The 13,487-nt window shown below is 52.3% G+C and overlaps 1 protein-coding gene across 3 annotated transcripts in view; it reads left to right on the forward strand.

Moving 5' to 3' along the window:
* Window positions 1-13,487, forward strand: part of GNA12 (G protein subunit alpha 12) — a 76,557-nt gene that overhangs the window by 34,937 nt on the left and 28,133 nt on the right. For 2 of the 3 annotated variants that reach the window (XM_027961831.2, XM_027961832.2), the window contains exon 2: window positions 5,741-5,956. The exons of the other annotated variant lie outside the window; for it this stretch is intronic. In XM_027961831.2, the coding sequence (XP_027817632.1) occupies window positions 5,741-5,956 (216 nt within the window). The remainder of the gene's footprint in view (window positions 1-5,740; window positions 5,957-13,487) is intronic. 3 annotated transcript variants of the gene reach the window in all.

The raw sequence follows: 13,487 nt of genomic DNA on the forward strand, positions 1-13,487 counted from the left end.
TTATAGGTTGTTTTAAAAATGTGTTCTTCGAACAGTTTAAAGTGTCATATAGTATTGAGATGAAGTCATCAGTCTGCTTAGGACTTTACCTGTTTATATTTGGGTGAGTGAATAAAATGCATGATTATTGAACAAATTAATACTTCAGTTAACACTGCTACTGAAAGAAGAACTTCTTAAGCAGCCGCTAATGAGACTCAAGTAAATTGTCTTCTGCCTTGTTTTCTGCTTGTGAGTGTACATAGGTTTTAGAATTGTCCTAGCCTTTGTGTTTTAGGAAACTGGCCTTTTACTGGAGAAGGTTAGGGCAAGATATTTTATCATTCAGCTATGCCTGCTGTATTAGTATCTTTTAAGACTTAGCAACTCTGTGTCATGACAGGGAGATACATATATATATATAATTATCATTTCTGCAAAATAGAGTGTATATAACATTTCGAAAGGCCCTAAGCTCTTGCTAAAAATGAAGGAAAACTGGACTCAGATTTTCAGCAGATGTCCCACAGTAGAAAACTTCTCTGGAGCTTGGTTTTGCAGATTCAGAACAGTTAGTAGAGAGTGGTCTTTGACTGGAATAATTCGCAATCAGAGCTCTAAAAGAAAGCTGTCATTTTTGTTTTCCCGCCTGCTGTCTTTCCCTCCAGATGACGTGAACGAGACCCAGAAAGTGGCTACACTGCTGGTAGCGTTCGAAGTCTGTCGGCAGTTCTGCCAATTTCCCTGGATCTCTAAAAACAGAAATAAGGGGCCTTTTCTTCGAGTTTGGGTGAAGCTAGTCTGGACCAGTTCCAGCCTGGGTGGCAGCATGCACTGGGAACACAAGCTGCTTTTGGATACACCGGGGTTTTAAAGCCAAACCTATGTTCACCCCAATAATTAGGGCAGGCCTGGTCTGCGCAGCGCTGAAAGCAGTCTTGGTAAACGAGCACTCAGGCCTCTGAGGCCTATCTGGTTCCCTGCCTTCGCCTCCGACATCAGCTCCCGAGGGAGCTCAGTTGAACCCTGAGTGGGGCCGTGCTCCTCGGGGAGTCGGAGCCCCGAGCAGACACCTCGTGGTCAGAGTGCGTGTGCCGCATGGGAGTCGTGTGGGCAGGGCCATCGAGGGTGGTGGGCAGCCTGGCTGCCTGGCTCGGGGCATGTGGGGGCTGGGGTCCTGACCCAGCCTCTTGCCAGCCTGGGGGAGGCTTTCTCTGACTCGCCCCGAGGAGCCTGACCCTTTGCCTGGAATCTCACCAGTGAAATCCCTGCTCCCTGCTCAGGTGCTCGCTGAAGCGTCTGTGTCTCTGCAGGCAGTGGGGAGTTTGGGGTGATGTCTCAGAGAGTGCAGGGACAGGGGAGGCAGGGAGGAAGGCCAGCGGGGGCCTGGTCCGAGTCCTGTTCCCCGCCCTCCGGGTGAGTGGGCTCTGATGAGCTGTGGGCACTTGTTGAAATGAACCAGGGCTTCAGAAGCTCTACTCAGGTTAGTGTTTTCCAGCCTCAGCTCTTCCTACCAGTCTCTCTTCCTTTGGCCTCTAGTAACCTTCCCTTCCTACACCGTGTAATTGGAACATATATCTCTAATTGCTAGTTAACTTTTTTTTCTTTACTTTTTATTTTGAAATACGTATTTGCAGGAAATTGCAAAGACGGCACAGAGCGGTGTCTCCAAGTTTCCCCCAGTGGTTGCATTCTGTTTAACTGTAGTGCAGCATCAAACCCGGGAGACGGAGGCTGGTCCAGTGTGTGTGAGACTCTGACACGGATCGCCTGTGTCCTCAGGACACAGACCTGCCCCAGACCACAGGGAGCTCCCTCTAGCTGCGCAGCCACAGCCGCAGGCCTCTGCCCGTCCCCGCCCCCAGGAGCCGCTCCTGTGCTTTCCATCCCTATGATTGTATCATTGCAAGAACATTGTATGAACGGAATCCCATAGTATGCTTTTTTGAGATCCATCTAAGTTGCACACATCAGTGGCCCGTTCTCATCCTTAAGTCCGTGGTACAAGGTGCCGCGGCTGAACGCTTGGCTTATTAAAGCATCGCCACACCTAGCACCTAGGTTGTTGCCAGTTTGTGGCTGCTGTGAACGTCGCTGCGCAGGGTTTTGTGGGGACGTAAGTTTTCATTTCTCTGGAATAAATGTCCAGGAGTGACATTGTATGGTATGCTGTGTTGTATGCTAAGTGTAGGCTCAATTTTTCTTTCTTTCTTTTTTTTTTAAGAAACTGGAAAACTGTGTTCTGGAGTGGCTGTCGCGTTCTGCATCCCCACAGCGGTGTGTTAGAGCTGGCGTGTCTCTGCCTCCTCACCGCCGTTTGGCGCTGGCGCTGATTTTTCGGTTTGGGCTGTTTTCGTATGTGTCGTGACGTCTTCTCATCAGAGCTCGGGTCTGCTTCTCCCTGGTGGCCAGTGAGCTTGGACATCTTGTCTTCTGCTTATTGGCTATCTGCGTGCTTGCTGGTGAAACAGCTCTCCATGTCTTTTGGATTGTTTTGTTTCTTTAAATTGTTGACTTTTGAGCATTCTTCGTATATTCTACAGATGAGTCGTTTGTCAGACACGTGGTTGGCAAGTTTCTCCTACCAGTCCGAAGCCTGTCTTTTTATTCCCTTAAAGTCTTCTGAGGAGCAAAAGCTTTAACTTTCATGAAAGCCAGTGTGTCGGTGTATGCCGCGTGCTAGTCGCTCAGTCACGTCCGAGTCTGCATCCCCGCGGGCTGCAGCCCGCCAGGCTCTGGCCGTGGGGGTTCATTCTGCAGGCAGCGTACGGAGTGGGCTGAGTGCCCTCCTCCAGGGGACCTTCCCAGCCCAGGGGTCACACCAAGGTCTCCGGCGCTGCAGGCGGATTCTTCCTCCGAGCCACCAGGGAAGCCATTTTCCCTTAATGAACCATGCATTTTGTGCCATGTCTAAGGACTGCTCGCCAGCTTGTGGACTCTGAAGATTTTCTGCTCTGCTGTAGCTTTATGCTTTGAGTCAGTTCTGTATAAGGTGTGAGGTTTACATCAAGGTTTTGTTTTGATTTTGTTTTTTCTTTGCCTATGGATGTCCAATTGCTTCAATATCATTTATTAGAAAGGCTTTTCCTCTACTTAATTGCTTTTGGATCTTAAAAAAAAAAGCAGCTGACCATAGTACCTGTGTCTGAGTTTCTGTTGCGTCCCATTGACCTCTGTGCCTAGTCCATCACCGGTACCACACAGTCCTGCTGGTGGTAGCTATGTAATAACATGTCTGGAAATCAGAGTCCTCCCACTTAATTTTCCTGTTTCAGGATTGTTTTAGTCTAGTGCCTTAGATTATATTAGTTTTATAAGAGTTCTGTCCACATCCATGGAAGCTCTTGCTGGGATTTTATAGAAACTGGTCAGCCTGTATGTGTCAGTTTAGAGAGCGTGCCGTCATCACCTCGATGCTTCCGATCCACGAGCATGGCCTGCCCACCTTCCATCGGTCTTCGGTTTCTCTTGTCCGCGTTTCACGGCTTGCAGCGCTCAAGTCCTGTGCGCGCTCTGTTAGACTTGTACCTGGCGTCTCGTTCTGGGGCTTGTGATTGTTAACAGTACTGCATTTTGAATGTCAGCCTCTGGGGCTTCTCTGACAGTCCAGGGGCTAAGACGCCACGCTTCCACCTCAGGGGGAGCAGGCTTGACCCCTGGTCACGGAACTGAGGTCCTGCACGCCACGTGGCACGTCTAAAAGAGTTTACAATGTTACATTTCCATTTCCACATGTAACTTTCTAGTATATAGAAAGACATTTTACTTCTGTCGGTTTTCGTACCCAGCAACCTTGCTGAATTCACTTGGATTCTAGGAGGTTTTCTTTGATCGATTCCTTGGGATTTTGTACACAGACCATCTTTTCATCTGCAGACAGGCTCCGTTTTATTTTTTCCTCTCCAATCCATGTACCTTATATTTCCTTCCCCCGCCTTGCCGTGGAACCGCGTCGAATAGCAGTGGTGAAAGGGGGCGTTCTGGTCGCGTTCCCATTCTCACCTGAAGCGCCGTCTTCCACCGTGGATCTCTGCTGTTCGCTGCAGAGGTTTTTGTCAGTGTCCCTCGTCAAGTTAAAGAATTCTCTCTTTGTGGTTTTCTGTGTTTTTATTACCGGTAATTGCTCAGTCATGCCCACCTCTTTGCAACTCCACGGACTATAGCCCGCCAGGTCCCTTTGTCCATGGCATTCTCCAGGAAATAATACGGGAGTGGATTGCCATTCCCTTCTTCAGGGGATCTTCCCAACCCAGGGATCAAACCCAGGTCTCCTGCATTGCAGGCAGGTTCTTTACCGTCTGAACCACCAGAGAAGCCCTGTGTTTCTTGTTGATGGGTGTTAATCGTTTAAATCCATGTCTGTGTCTCCTGGGCCAGGTTCTGAGTTTCGGGAGCCCAGTCACTGCTTCGTCAGCCTTCTGTTTTCCCTCAGTGTGTATCTCAGTACTCTGCCCCCAGTAAGCATTCAACGTGTTTGTGGGTCAGAGGGGCTGGGCATGGACCCCGGGGCGGGCGCTCACAGGGGCACTTCTGACCCGGCAGTGCTGGGCACTGGGTCTGGAGGGGAGGCCACAGCTGCACTCTGGGTCACCGTTCGCCTTCACCTTTCGCCTCGCCTTTGGTTACCTTTCAGCAGATGCTCCCGCAGAGATCTGGTTTGCCCCAGGTTTCTAGAATAACTGCCAACTGAAAGCCACTGAGCTCTACACAGTCAATGGGGGATTGTTTGTTATGTGACCTGTGCTCCAATAAAGCTCTTCTTTTTCTCAGAAAAGTAAGTGCCAGCTGGGCAGTGATATCCTGATGTCCTCTGTGCTTGGGGACAGGGGAGTGCTCTCTGTGTCCTGGGTCCCCCAGATGGCTCTGAGCCAGCCAAGGCCTTTCCAGATGGCGGGGTGGGGCTCACCCAGTGCTGGTGCGCAGGGAGCATTCAGCAGGTCCCCCAGCAGAGCCCAGAAGCTTCCATAGACACCACGCTGATCATGCTCGAGCACGGAGTCAAGGGTGATGGACCAGGCCTGCTTCCTGCCCAGGGAGGCGTTGTCCCCGCAGCAGCATTTCCGCAGTTTGGCCACCTGCCCTCATCCTGTTTTAGTTCAGGCCGCTTCTGCAGTGAGGTGAGGAAAAGGCGGGAAATCCCGGCTGTATTTCTAACCGGGAGGGAATCAGCACGACAGTGAGACCGGTTCCCCACCCTCCCAGGCACATCTGGGACGTGACCCGCTCCCGCCCCCTCCCCATTCAGTCCCCCGGCGCTGACGGCCTGTGCGTGTGCTCCTCCGCGGCGACAGGGCAGCGGGGCTGCAGCTGGAGTTGTCCTCAAGCACAGGCCCTGCCAGCGCCGCGGCTCGCGCTCTGTTTCCACACGGCGCTTGGCATGTGTGTGGCCACTTCTTCCCCGACCTGTCGTCTCCCTCTCGGGACCTTTTCAAACGAGGGATGGCACAGGGCAGACCTGCGATGTGGTCTGTGCGAGCCTCCGCCTTGATAGGCACGTCCCCGGGAGCACAGCGCTCATGCCGGGACAGAGCGAACCCAGAGACAGACGCTGGCTGCCGGCTTGGCGGCTCCTGAGCCTCCTGCTTCTACGACCGTCCATGCCCACGCCGCTTTCTCCACTGCGACTCAGCCTTCGCAGTGCCGTGAAACCCTCTGTCTTCTTTCTGTTCTTTCCCAGTGCTCGGGGGTTCCGGTCGATCCACGAGACAAGCTCAGCATCGCCTGGCAGTATTCTGAACGTCGTCTTTCTGTTCTTTCCCAGGGCTCGAGGGTTCTGGTTGATGCACGAGACAAGCTTGGCATCCCTTGGCAGCACTCTGAAAATGAGAAGCACGGGATGTTCCTCATGGCTTTCGAGAACAAGGCAGGGCTGCCTGTGGACCCCGCCACCTTCCAGCTGTACGTGCCCGCCCTGAGCGCGCTCTGGGGGGACTCCGGCATCAGGGAGGCGTTCAGCCGCAGGAGCGAGTTCCAGCTGGTGAGTGAGCCCTTCTCTGGACACCACGGGCTTAGACCTCATGGGATTCCCCTTTACAAACTCTGAAAGCCCAGGCGAACCGTAAATTGCTCTAAATCCTGATATTGAAGATCAGAAATACCCAATGCTGATTAAGCCGTGTAAATGGTTCGAGAAGGAATGATATTAATTCATTCAGGCTAGATAAATGTTTGCCTTCAAGGAATATGAAGGATTCTTAAAATACTAAGTGTTGGCGTAACTCAAGGAGCTCAAACTTTCTAAGTATCGTTCTTCGTAGGAAATCAATGCATCCTTAGGAGAATGTCCCAGCTGTGATGCATGAGTCCTGCCCAGCAGACCATGAATGGCCTCAGATCTGTCCCTGGGAAGCGCACATGAGCTCTTCCGAGCTATTCCCCTAGGTTCTTCCCTTTCATTTTAAAGCCGGAAAGTTTCAGAAAGCCTAGTCATCCTCGTCACTTAGCTTCATCTAGGATATGAGTCTGTAAACAGAAAGTTTGGGGTGTTTAGCCTGTCTGCATTCCCTTTTTCTCCTAAGTATCCTTCAGCATTAACTGTCTGCAGAGATGGGTCTGAGGTCTCTCCTGTAACTGGAATGCACGCGCCCGGCTGCTGTGAATGCCCCCTCTCTGGGTTGTCCAAAAGGCTCACTGCCCTCCACACCCCTCTGCCCCCTGAGAACCGGGATCCCGAGTTTCACAGCACCGGTCCTTTGCCTGTCTCTGTGGTGTTGCCATGATAGGCATTTATCTTTTAAAAGCAGAGTGTTGAGTCTTCCCTGTTTGCACACTCCACACGAGCGGCTTCTTGCTATATGGAGCTTGCTGGCCCTGCCGTGCTGTGACGTGTCTTTAGGCGGCGCGCGTGGCTGTGGGTCTCGCTAGTCCACGGCCGTCTGCTCTTCCGCCGTGTGGGTGTACTGGACATGCCTGTTCCCTCATGGGTGCACTTTGGGGTCGTTTCCCGTGTTCTGCTGTTAGAAACGAATGCCCCTCGACCTCTCCCGTGCGTCCCCAGGTACCCATGTGCAGGGGTCTCCAGGACATACACCGCGGAGGGGAACTGGCCGGTTGTAGGGCCTCTGCGCCTGCAGACAGACAGACAGAATGTGTCCAGTCATCTTCCGGAGCAGCTGCAGCAGCTGCGCCTGTGTCAGCAGCAGAAGCCCCCGTGGCGCTCCCGTAGGTGCCGTCTGACTCCAGAGGTGCGCGAGAACCCCGTCGTAGCTGAGGGACACACTGTATCCCCCTCATCTCCCTAGGGCTTGACTGAGATCTCCCTGAATTACTGGCTGTGTGTTTCCTCTTCTGGGAAACGCCTGTTTATGTCTCTTGCTGATTCTTACTAGTGGGTTCTGTGCACTTGCCTCCTGTATGTGAGCTGTTCCTTTCAGTTCAGCTTCCGCGTACTTTTCATCTGATCCCTCCACCCTCTCGTCTTACCCAGTCGTCTTGGCACAGCCAGGAGATTGATAGTGGCACACTGCTCTGAATTAAACTGGAGACCTCATTCAGATTCGGCTGCTTTTCCTCGAATGTCCTCCTCACGAGCCAGGGTCAGGCTCAGGAGCCCACCCTGCACTTGGCCCTGGCGTCTCCTGGGTCTCCATCAGGGACAGCCCCTCGGTCTCTCCTGGGTCTTCATGACCTGGACACTTGGAAGGAGCTCTGCTCGGTCGCTTTGCAGAGCGGCCGTCTTTGGGTCTGTCTGGTGTTTTCTCATCACTAGGATGAGCAAGAAAACGACTAAGTGACGCTGCGTCCCCTGAGCGTCCTCTCTGAGGTGTGAGCTCGCGGTGCGTCTGCTTCCTGGTGGCGGGGGCCTGGGTTACTCGCTTAACGTGCTGTTTGCCACACGTCTCCACTGTGAGGTCACTGCTGTCCTCTGTTATTAATAAATATTGGGCGGGGGGGGCTTTGCGACTCTGCAGACATCCTGTTTCCCTTCAAGCTTTCACCCACGGATTTTAATATCCATCAGTGGATCTGAGGGATGACATTTTTAGAATTTTGATTTTCACATTCATTCTCAAGTTTAAAGATTAAAGTGAAACAGTCAAATGAGCTAGGAGATATAGTCACTGCAGAAAAGAATTGTTAATTTTCTAAAGGGCCTGACTGTCAGGCATGGCTACAGCTGGAGAATACACAGACTCTCACGTGTGAAGTTGGGGTTTAGGTCCCCCCACCATGCGTGTGTGCCGAGGCGTGTCCAGCTCTCTGCAGCCCCGTGGGCTGCCGCCCGCCAGGCCAGGCTCCTCTGTCCATGGGCTTCTCCAGGCAAGAGGACTGGAGAGAGTGGCCACCTCCTTCTCCAGGGGGTCTTCCCGACCCAGAGGTCGAGCCTGCGTCTCTTGCATCTCCTGCATCGGCATGTGGGTTCTTGACCACTGTGCCCCCTGGCAAGCCCCGAGGCTTCCCCCACCACATAAACCCACACACTGAAATGGTCTGGGAAAGAGTAGTCTCTTCAGAGTGTGAATGGAAACTGCCGTTGTCAGTTGAGAGTTGACCGCAGAAGGAAGCGTACGCTGCAGAGCTGAGCGCTGCAAGCCGCGTTTAGCAAGTGCTGTGTCTGGGCTGTGAGTGTGCTGGGGCGGCTTGTCAGACCCTTGCGCGTCCTCCTCGCTGGGCACTGCGGTGGGTGCTCTTTCACTGAGCCTTGCCTGTGAGCCGGGCACTCTGCTGAGGTCAAGTTCGGCTTCCTCCCAAAGCTGGTAAGACAGATATCCAAGCACATAATCGGCATAGAATATGCTGAGAAGTGTGATTGAGGAGTATCCAGCTACGCTGTGCGCAGAGGGAGAAGGTAAGCGATTCCACCTGACAGGAGGGGGCAGGGAGATGTTTGGGGGCAGACTGTCTCAGGATGAGGTGGGGATGAACTGGGCCCTGTTAGGCGTGGAGGGGGGTGTCTCTGCAAGAGTGTGGCCTGCGCGGGTGGGCGGAGGGGGCCAGAGAGGCGCCGCCCCGCTCGGCAGGCTCCGTGTGCAGGTCCCGCCTCCGGCTGCCGTACCCAGTAAAGGAACTTGGTTGGCTCAGGACAAAGTTTGGGGGGTGGAGGATGAGTGGGAGCTCTGTGTGTGGCTGGCATGCTTCTCGGCGCTGCCCCCTCCTCGGTGCTGGGTCAGTTCTGGCCTGGCTTCCCCGGCACAAGGCTGCAGCAGTGCCCACCACCTCCCGGAGCCAGGGATGCCGTGCAGGGAGATACCCCGTGGGGCGCCCGAGGCCTGATGAGCGTCCAGCCCTCGCGCTCCCCTGTGCAACGGGGGCGGCGAGCGGGACTCCCAAGATCACAGCCCTTGAGCTGCGTTTGGCGACTTGCCGTTCCAATGGGCTCGGTGCACCTGTTCTTAGCAGACTGGGCGGCTGCGGGGCACTTTGGTGCCTCTGCCGGAGTCCTCACCGAAATCCGCTTGACCGACTGACCCCGACCCTTACTCGTTCCGATGTTTGGGGTCCAGCACACATGGAGACCATGGGCCCTTCTCTCTGATGCTTCTTGCTTCACACTCTTGGATGTTTAAAAATACAAGAGAACAGAGTTGATGCATTCTGAATCATTTTTTTCCTCCTCCCAGTTCCTGTTTCACAGTGGCAGGGCATGGTACTTCCTTGAATATGTCTTCATCTCTTCGGCTTTGGAGGATAGAACTGGAGATTCAGTTCAGAGGAGGGAAGTCTCTGTCTTGATTTCTGAAAGTCAAGCGATTCTGCTAATTACAGAGACTATTTTTTCTTTTCTGTCATGTTTAGAAAAATTGAGTCTTTGTAACGTCATCAGAGAGTGCTGGATTGCTAGAAAAGGCTCACTCTGGGGCTGACGGCAGAGTAGAGGTGTGCGCCTCCGTTGTGTGTGTGGATGCTGCTGCCTTAGAAGCGGGCGGGTATGAGGTTCTAAGAGGAAACTTACTCTGTGGCTGAGAGAGTGGCATGCTGAGCATAAGCAGAGTCGGGTCGCCCGTCTCACTCCTGACACAAAGTCCACGTGTGGTCTGCCCAGGCTTTGTGACATCTGGGCTTCGGTTACCCCGGGGTCACCGCATCCGCCCACACGGTCCCCGTGGTCCTCACCCACCCCTCACCCGATGCATATACTCTGTAAGGGCCAGAGAAGCACAATTTGAAGTTCTCAGGCTTGGAACGCTTCAGTGAGGCTCTGGGGTAAAGCAGTGCCCAGAATTCTCCTTTGCATTCCTGAAACAGACATCAGCTTGCGCTGTGTGGTAGCTCTATCTTTTTCGGAAAAGAAAGAACAAACCAGTCCCTTTGCAGGAGGCCTTGGCCCCGCAGGCTACTGTTACTTGGACAGTTGCCTGTGCTTTTGCTCAGGTCAGTGCTCAGTCAGCCCGACTCTCTCCGACCCTGTGGACTGCACCTCGCCAGGCCTCCCTGTCCATCACCAGCTCCCGGAGCTCGCTCAAACTCAGGTCCGTCGAGGCGGTGATGCCATCCAACCATCTCATCCTGTCGTCCCCTTCTCCTCCCACCTTCAATCTTTCCCGGCATCAGGGTCTTTTCCAGTGAGTCGGTTCTTCGCATCAGGTGGCCCAAGTATTGGAGTTTCGGCTTCAGCATCAGTCTTTCCAATGAATATTCAGGACTGATGTCCTTTAGGATGGACTGGTTGGATCTCCTTGCAGTCCAAGGGACTCTCAAGAGTCTTCTCCAACACCGCAGCTCAAAGGCGGCAATTCTTCGGCACTCAGCTTTCTTTATGCTCCAACCCTCACATCCATACATGACTAATGGGAAAACCACAGCTTTGACTAGATGGACCTTTGTTGGCAAAGTAACGTTTCTGCTTTTTAATATGCTCTCTAGGTTGGTCATAGCTTTTCTTCCAAGGATCCAAGTGTCTTTTAATTTCATGGCTGCAGTCACCATCTGCAGTGATTTTGGAGCCCAGAAAAATAAAGTCTGACACTGTTTCCGTTGTTTCCCCGTCTATTTCCCATAAAGTGATGGGACCGGATGCCATGATCTTAGTTTGCTGAATGTTGAGTTTTAAGCCAGCTTTTTCACTCTCTTCTTTCACTTTCATCAAGAGGCTCCTCAGTTCCTCTTTGCTTTTTGCCATAAGAGTGGTGTCATCTGCATATCTGAGGTTGATATTTTTCCCAGCAATCTTGATTCTAGCTTGTGCTTCATCCAGCCTAGCATTTTGCATGATGTACTCTGCATATAGGCTAAATAAGCAGAATAACAATATACAGCCTTGATGGACTCCTTTCCCTATTTGGAACCAGTCTGTTGTTCCATGTCTGGTTCTAACTGTTGCTTCTTGACTTGCATACAGAAGCAGTTCTGCGTCTTGTTCTGCGTCTGGTATTCCCATCTCCTTAAGAATTTTCTACAGTTTGTTGTGATCCGCACAGTCAAAGGCTTTGGTGTAGTCAATGAAGCAGAAGTAGATGCTTTTCTGTAACTCTCTTGCTTTTTCTTTGATCCAGCGAATCACTACTCTACACATGGACATCACCAGATGGTCAATACCGAAATCAGATTGATTGTATTCTTTGCAGTCAAAGATGGAGAAGCTGTATACAGTCAGCAAAAATAAGACCGGGAGCTGACTGTGGCTCAGATTGTGAACTCCTTATTGCCAACTTCAGACTTAAACTGAAGAAAGTAGGGGAAAGCACTAGACCATTCAGGTATGACCTAAATCAAATCTTTTATGATTATACGGTGGAAGTGGCAAATAAATTCAAGAGATTAAATCTGATAGAGTGCCTGAAGAACTATGGATGGAGGTTCGTGACATTGTACAGGAGGCAGGGCTCAAGATCATCCTCAAGAAAAAGAAGTACAGAAAGGTAAATGGTTGTCTCTGTGAGGAGGCCTGACAAATAGCTGAGAAGAGAGGAGAATGTAAAGGCAGAGGAGAGAAGGAACATACACCCCTCTGAATGCAGAGTTCCCAAGAATAACAAGAGGAGGTAAGAAAACCTTCCTCAGTGGTGAGTGCAAATAAATAGAGGAAAGCAATAGAATGGGAAAGGCTACAGATCTCTTCAAGAAAATCAGAGAGATCAAGGGAGCATTTCGTGCAAAGATGGGCACAGTGAAGGACAGAAATGGTCTGGACCTAACAGAAGCAGAAGATATTAAGAAGAGGTGGCAAGAATACACAGAAGAACTGTACAAAAAAGATCTTAGTGACCCAGATAACCATGCTGGTGTGGTCACTCACCTAGAGCCAGACATCCTGGAGTCTGAAGTCAAGTGGGCCTTCGGAAGCATCACTATGAACAAAGCTGGTGGAGGTGCTGGAATCCCAGCTGAGCTGTTTGAAATCCTGGAAGACGACGCTGTGAAAGGGCCACACTCCCTATACTTTTGCTGGTGTGATTTTAACTGGGTTTCAGAATTGTTTCCCTGAGCTTTCTTAGGAAGCAGGCTTTTGAGGCACTAGAGGATGAGAGTAAATGGAAGATGAGGTGATTTGATTTGTAGCCATGATAACTTTCTGTGACTTTGAGGCCACATGAAACAAAGCGACGTATGGTGAACGGGCAGTTTGGGGCGTTTTCTGCGCCCAGCTCCTTGTCCTTCTAGGAGAGAAATCCACTCTCGGGGTCCGGCGGTCACTTTCAGCCGCTGGAGGAACAGTGTCATGGCTGCTGGTCGATTGGGGATGAGTCCTGGGAACTGGAGGTCTAGGGGTTAGACTTAGCCTTCCAGTGGGGGGCGGGGTGGTACAGGTTTGATCCTGGTCTGGGAGCGGAGATCCCACATGCCCTGGGCCAAGAAAACAAAACGGAGAACAGAAGAATGTTGTGATCAATTCAATAAAAACAGAAAAGAAAGAAGTCCTGAAGTCACAGCTTGTTCGAATGGCAAGCAATGCCCGCAGGCCGCTCAGGGCTGTTTCCCGGCTCCTCTGAAGGGGTGGAGTCCAGGGGTCTCTCTGCCAGATTCAGCTGTCCCCCGGGCCCACCTTTGCCGCTTCCTCTTTTCTCCGCTGTCCAGATACCCTACCCACTTGATTTTTTTTTTTAATGCTATAGTCGAAGGTTTAAATCAAAGGAAGACAAGAAAACCCCCAGAAAGTGCCGTGGGGGGCCATGCCTTTTTCCTGGAGTTGCCCATGGTACCGTCCAGAATGTTTCAGAGAATCTTTCCCACTTTGGAATGGTGGTAGGCCCCTAGTGTTTGTGGCAGGCTGAAGACTCCTGGGCGTCCATACTCTCCCCGGAAGCCAGAGCAGCAGGGATACACCCTTTGTCTGTCACCCGAAGGAAGGGCTGGCAGGGCTGTGTCTGTCCAGACCCTTGCCCTGTCCTGCCGCGTGGCTCCTGTCCTCAGACGTGGCCGCCAGGCAGGAGCGGGAGGAGGTGGGAGGGGAGCCCACCCTCTCCCTCAGAGACTTGCAGGCCCATCCCGCTCCTCTCAGAGGCCACCCCTTGGGGAGGCGGCCGAGGGTGGTTCTCAGCTGGCGGAGCCCCTGGGGACCTTCTGCCTCTGGGACGCTGGCGGTGGGGGGCTGGCGCTAGTGTGGACCCCGGGAAGGCCGAGTTGGGGGT

This window comes from Ovis aries, chromosome 24, assembly GCF_016772045.2.
Source record: "Ovis aries strain OAR_USU_Benz2616 breed Rambouillet chromosome 24, ARS-UI_Ramb_v3.0, whole genome shotgun sequence".
NCBI lineage: Eukaryota > Metazoa > Chordata > Mammalia > Artiodactyla > Bovidae > Ovis > Ovis aries.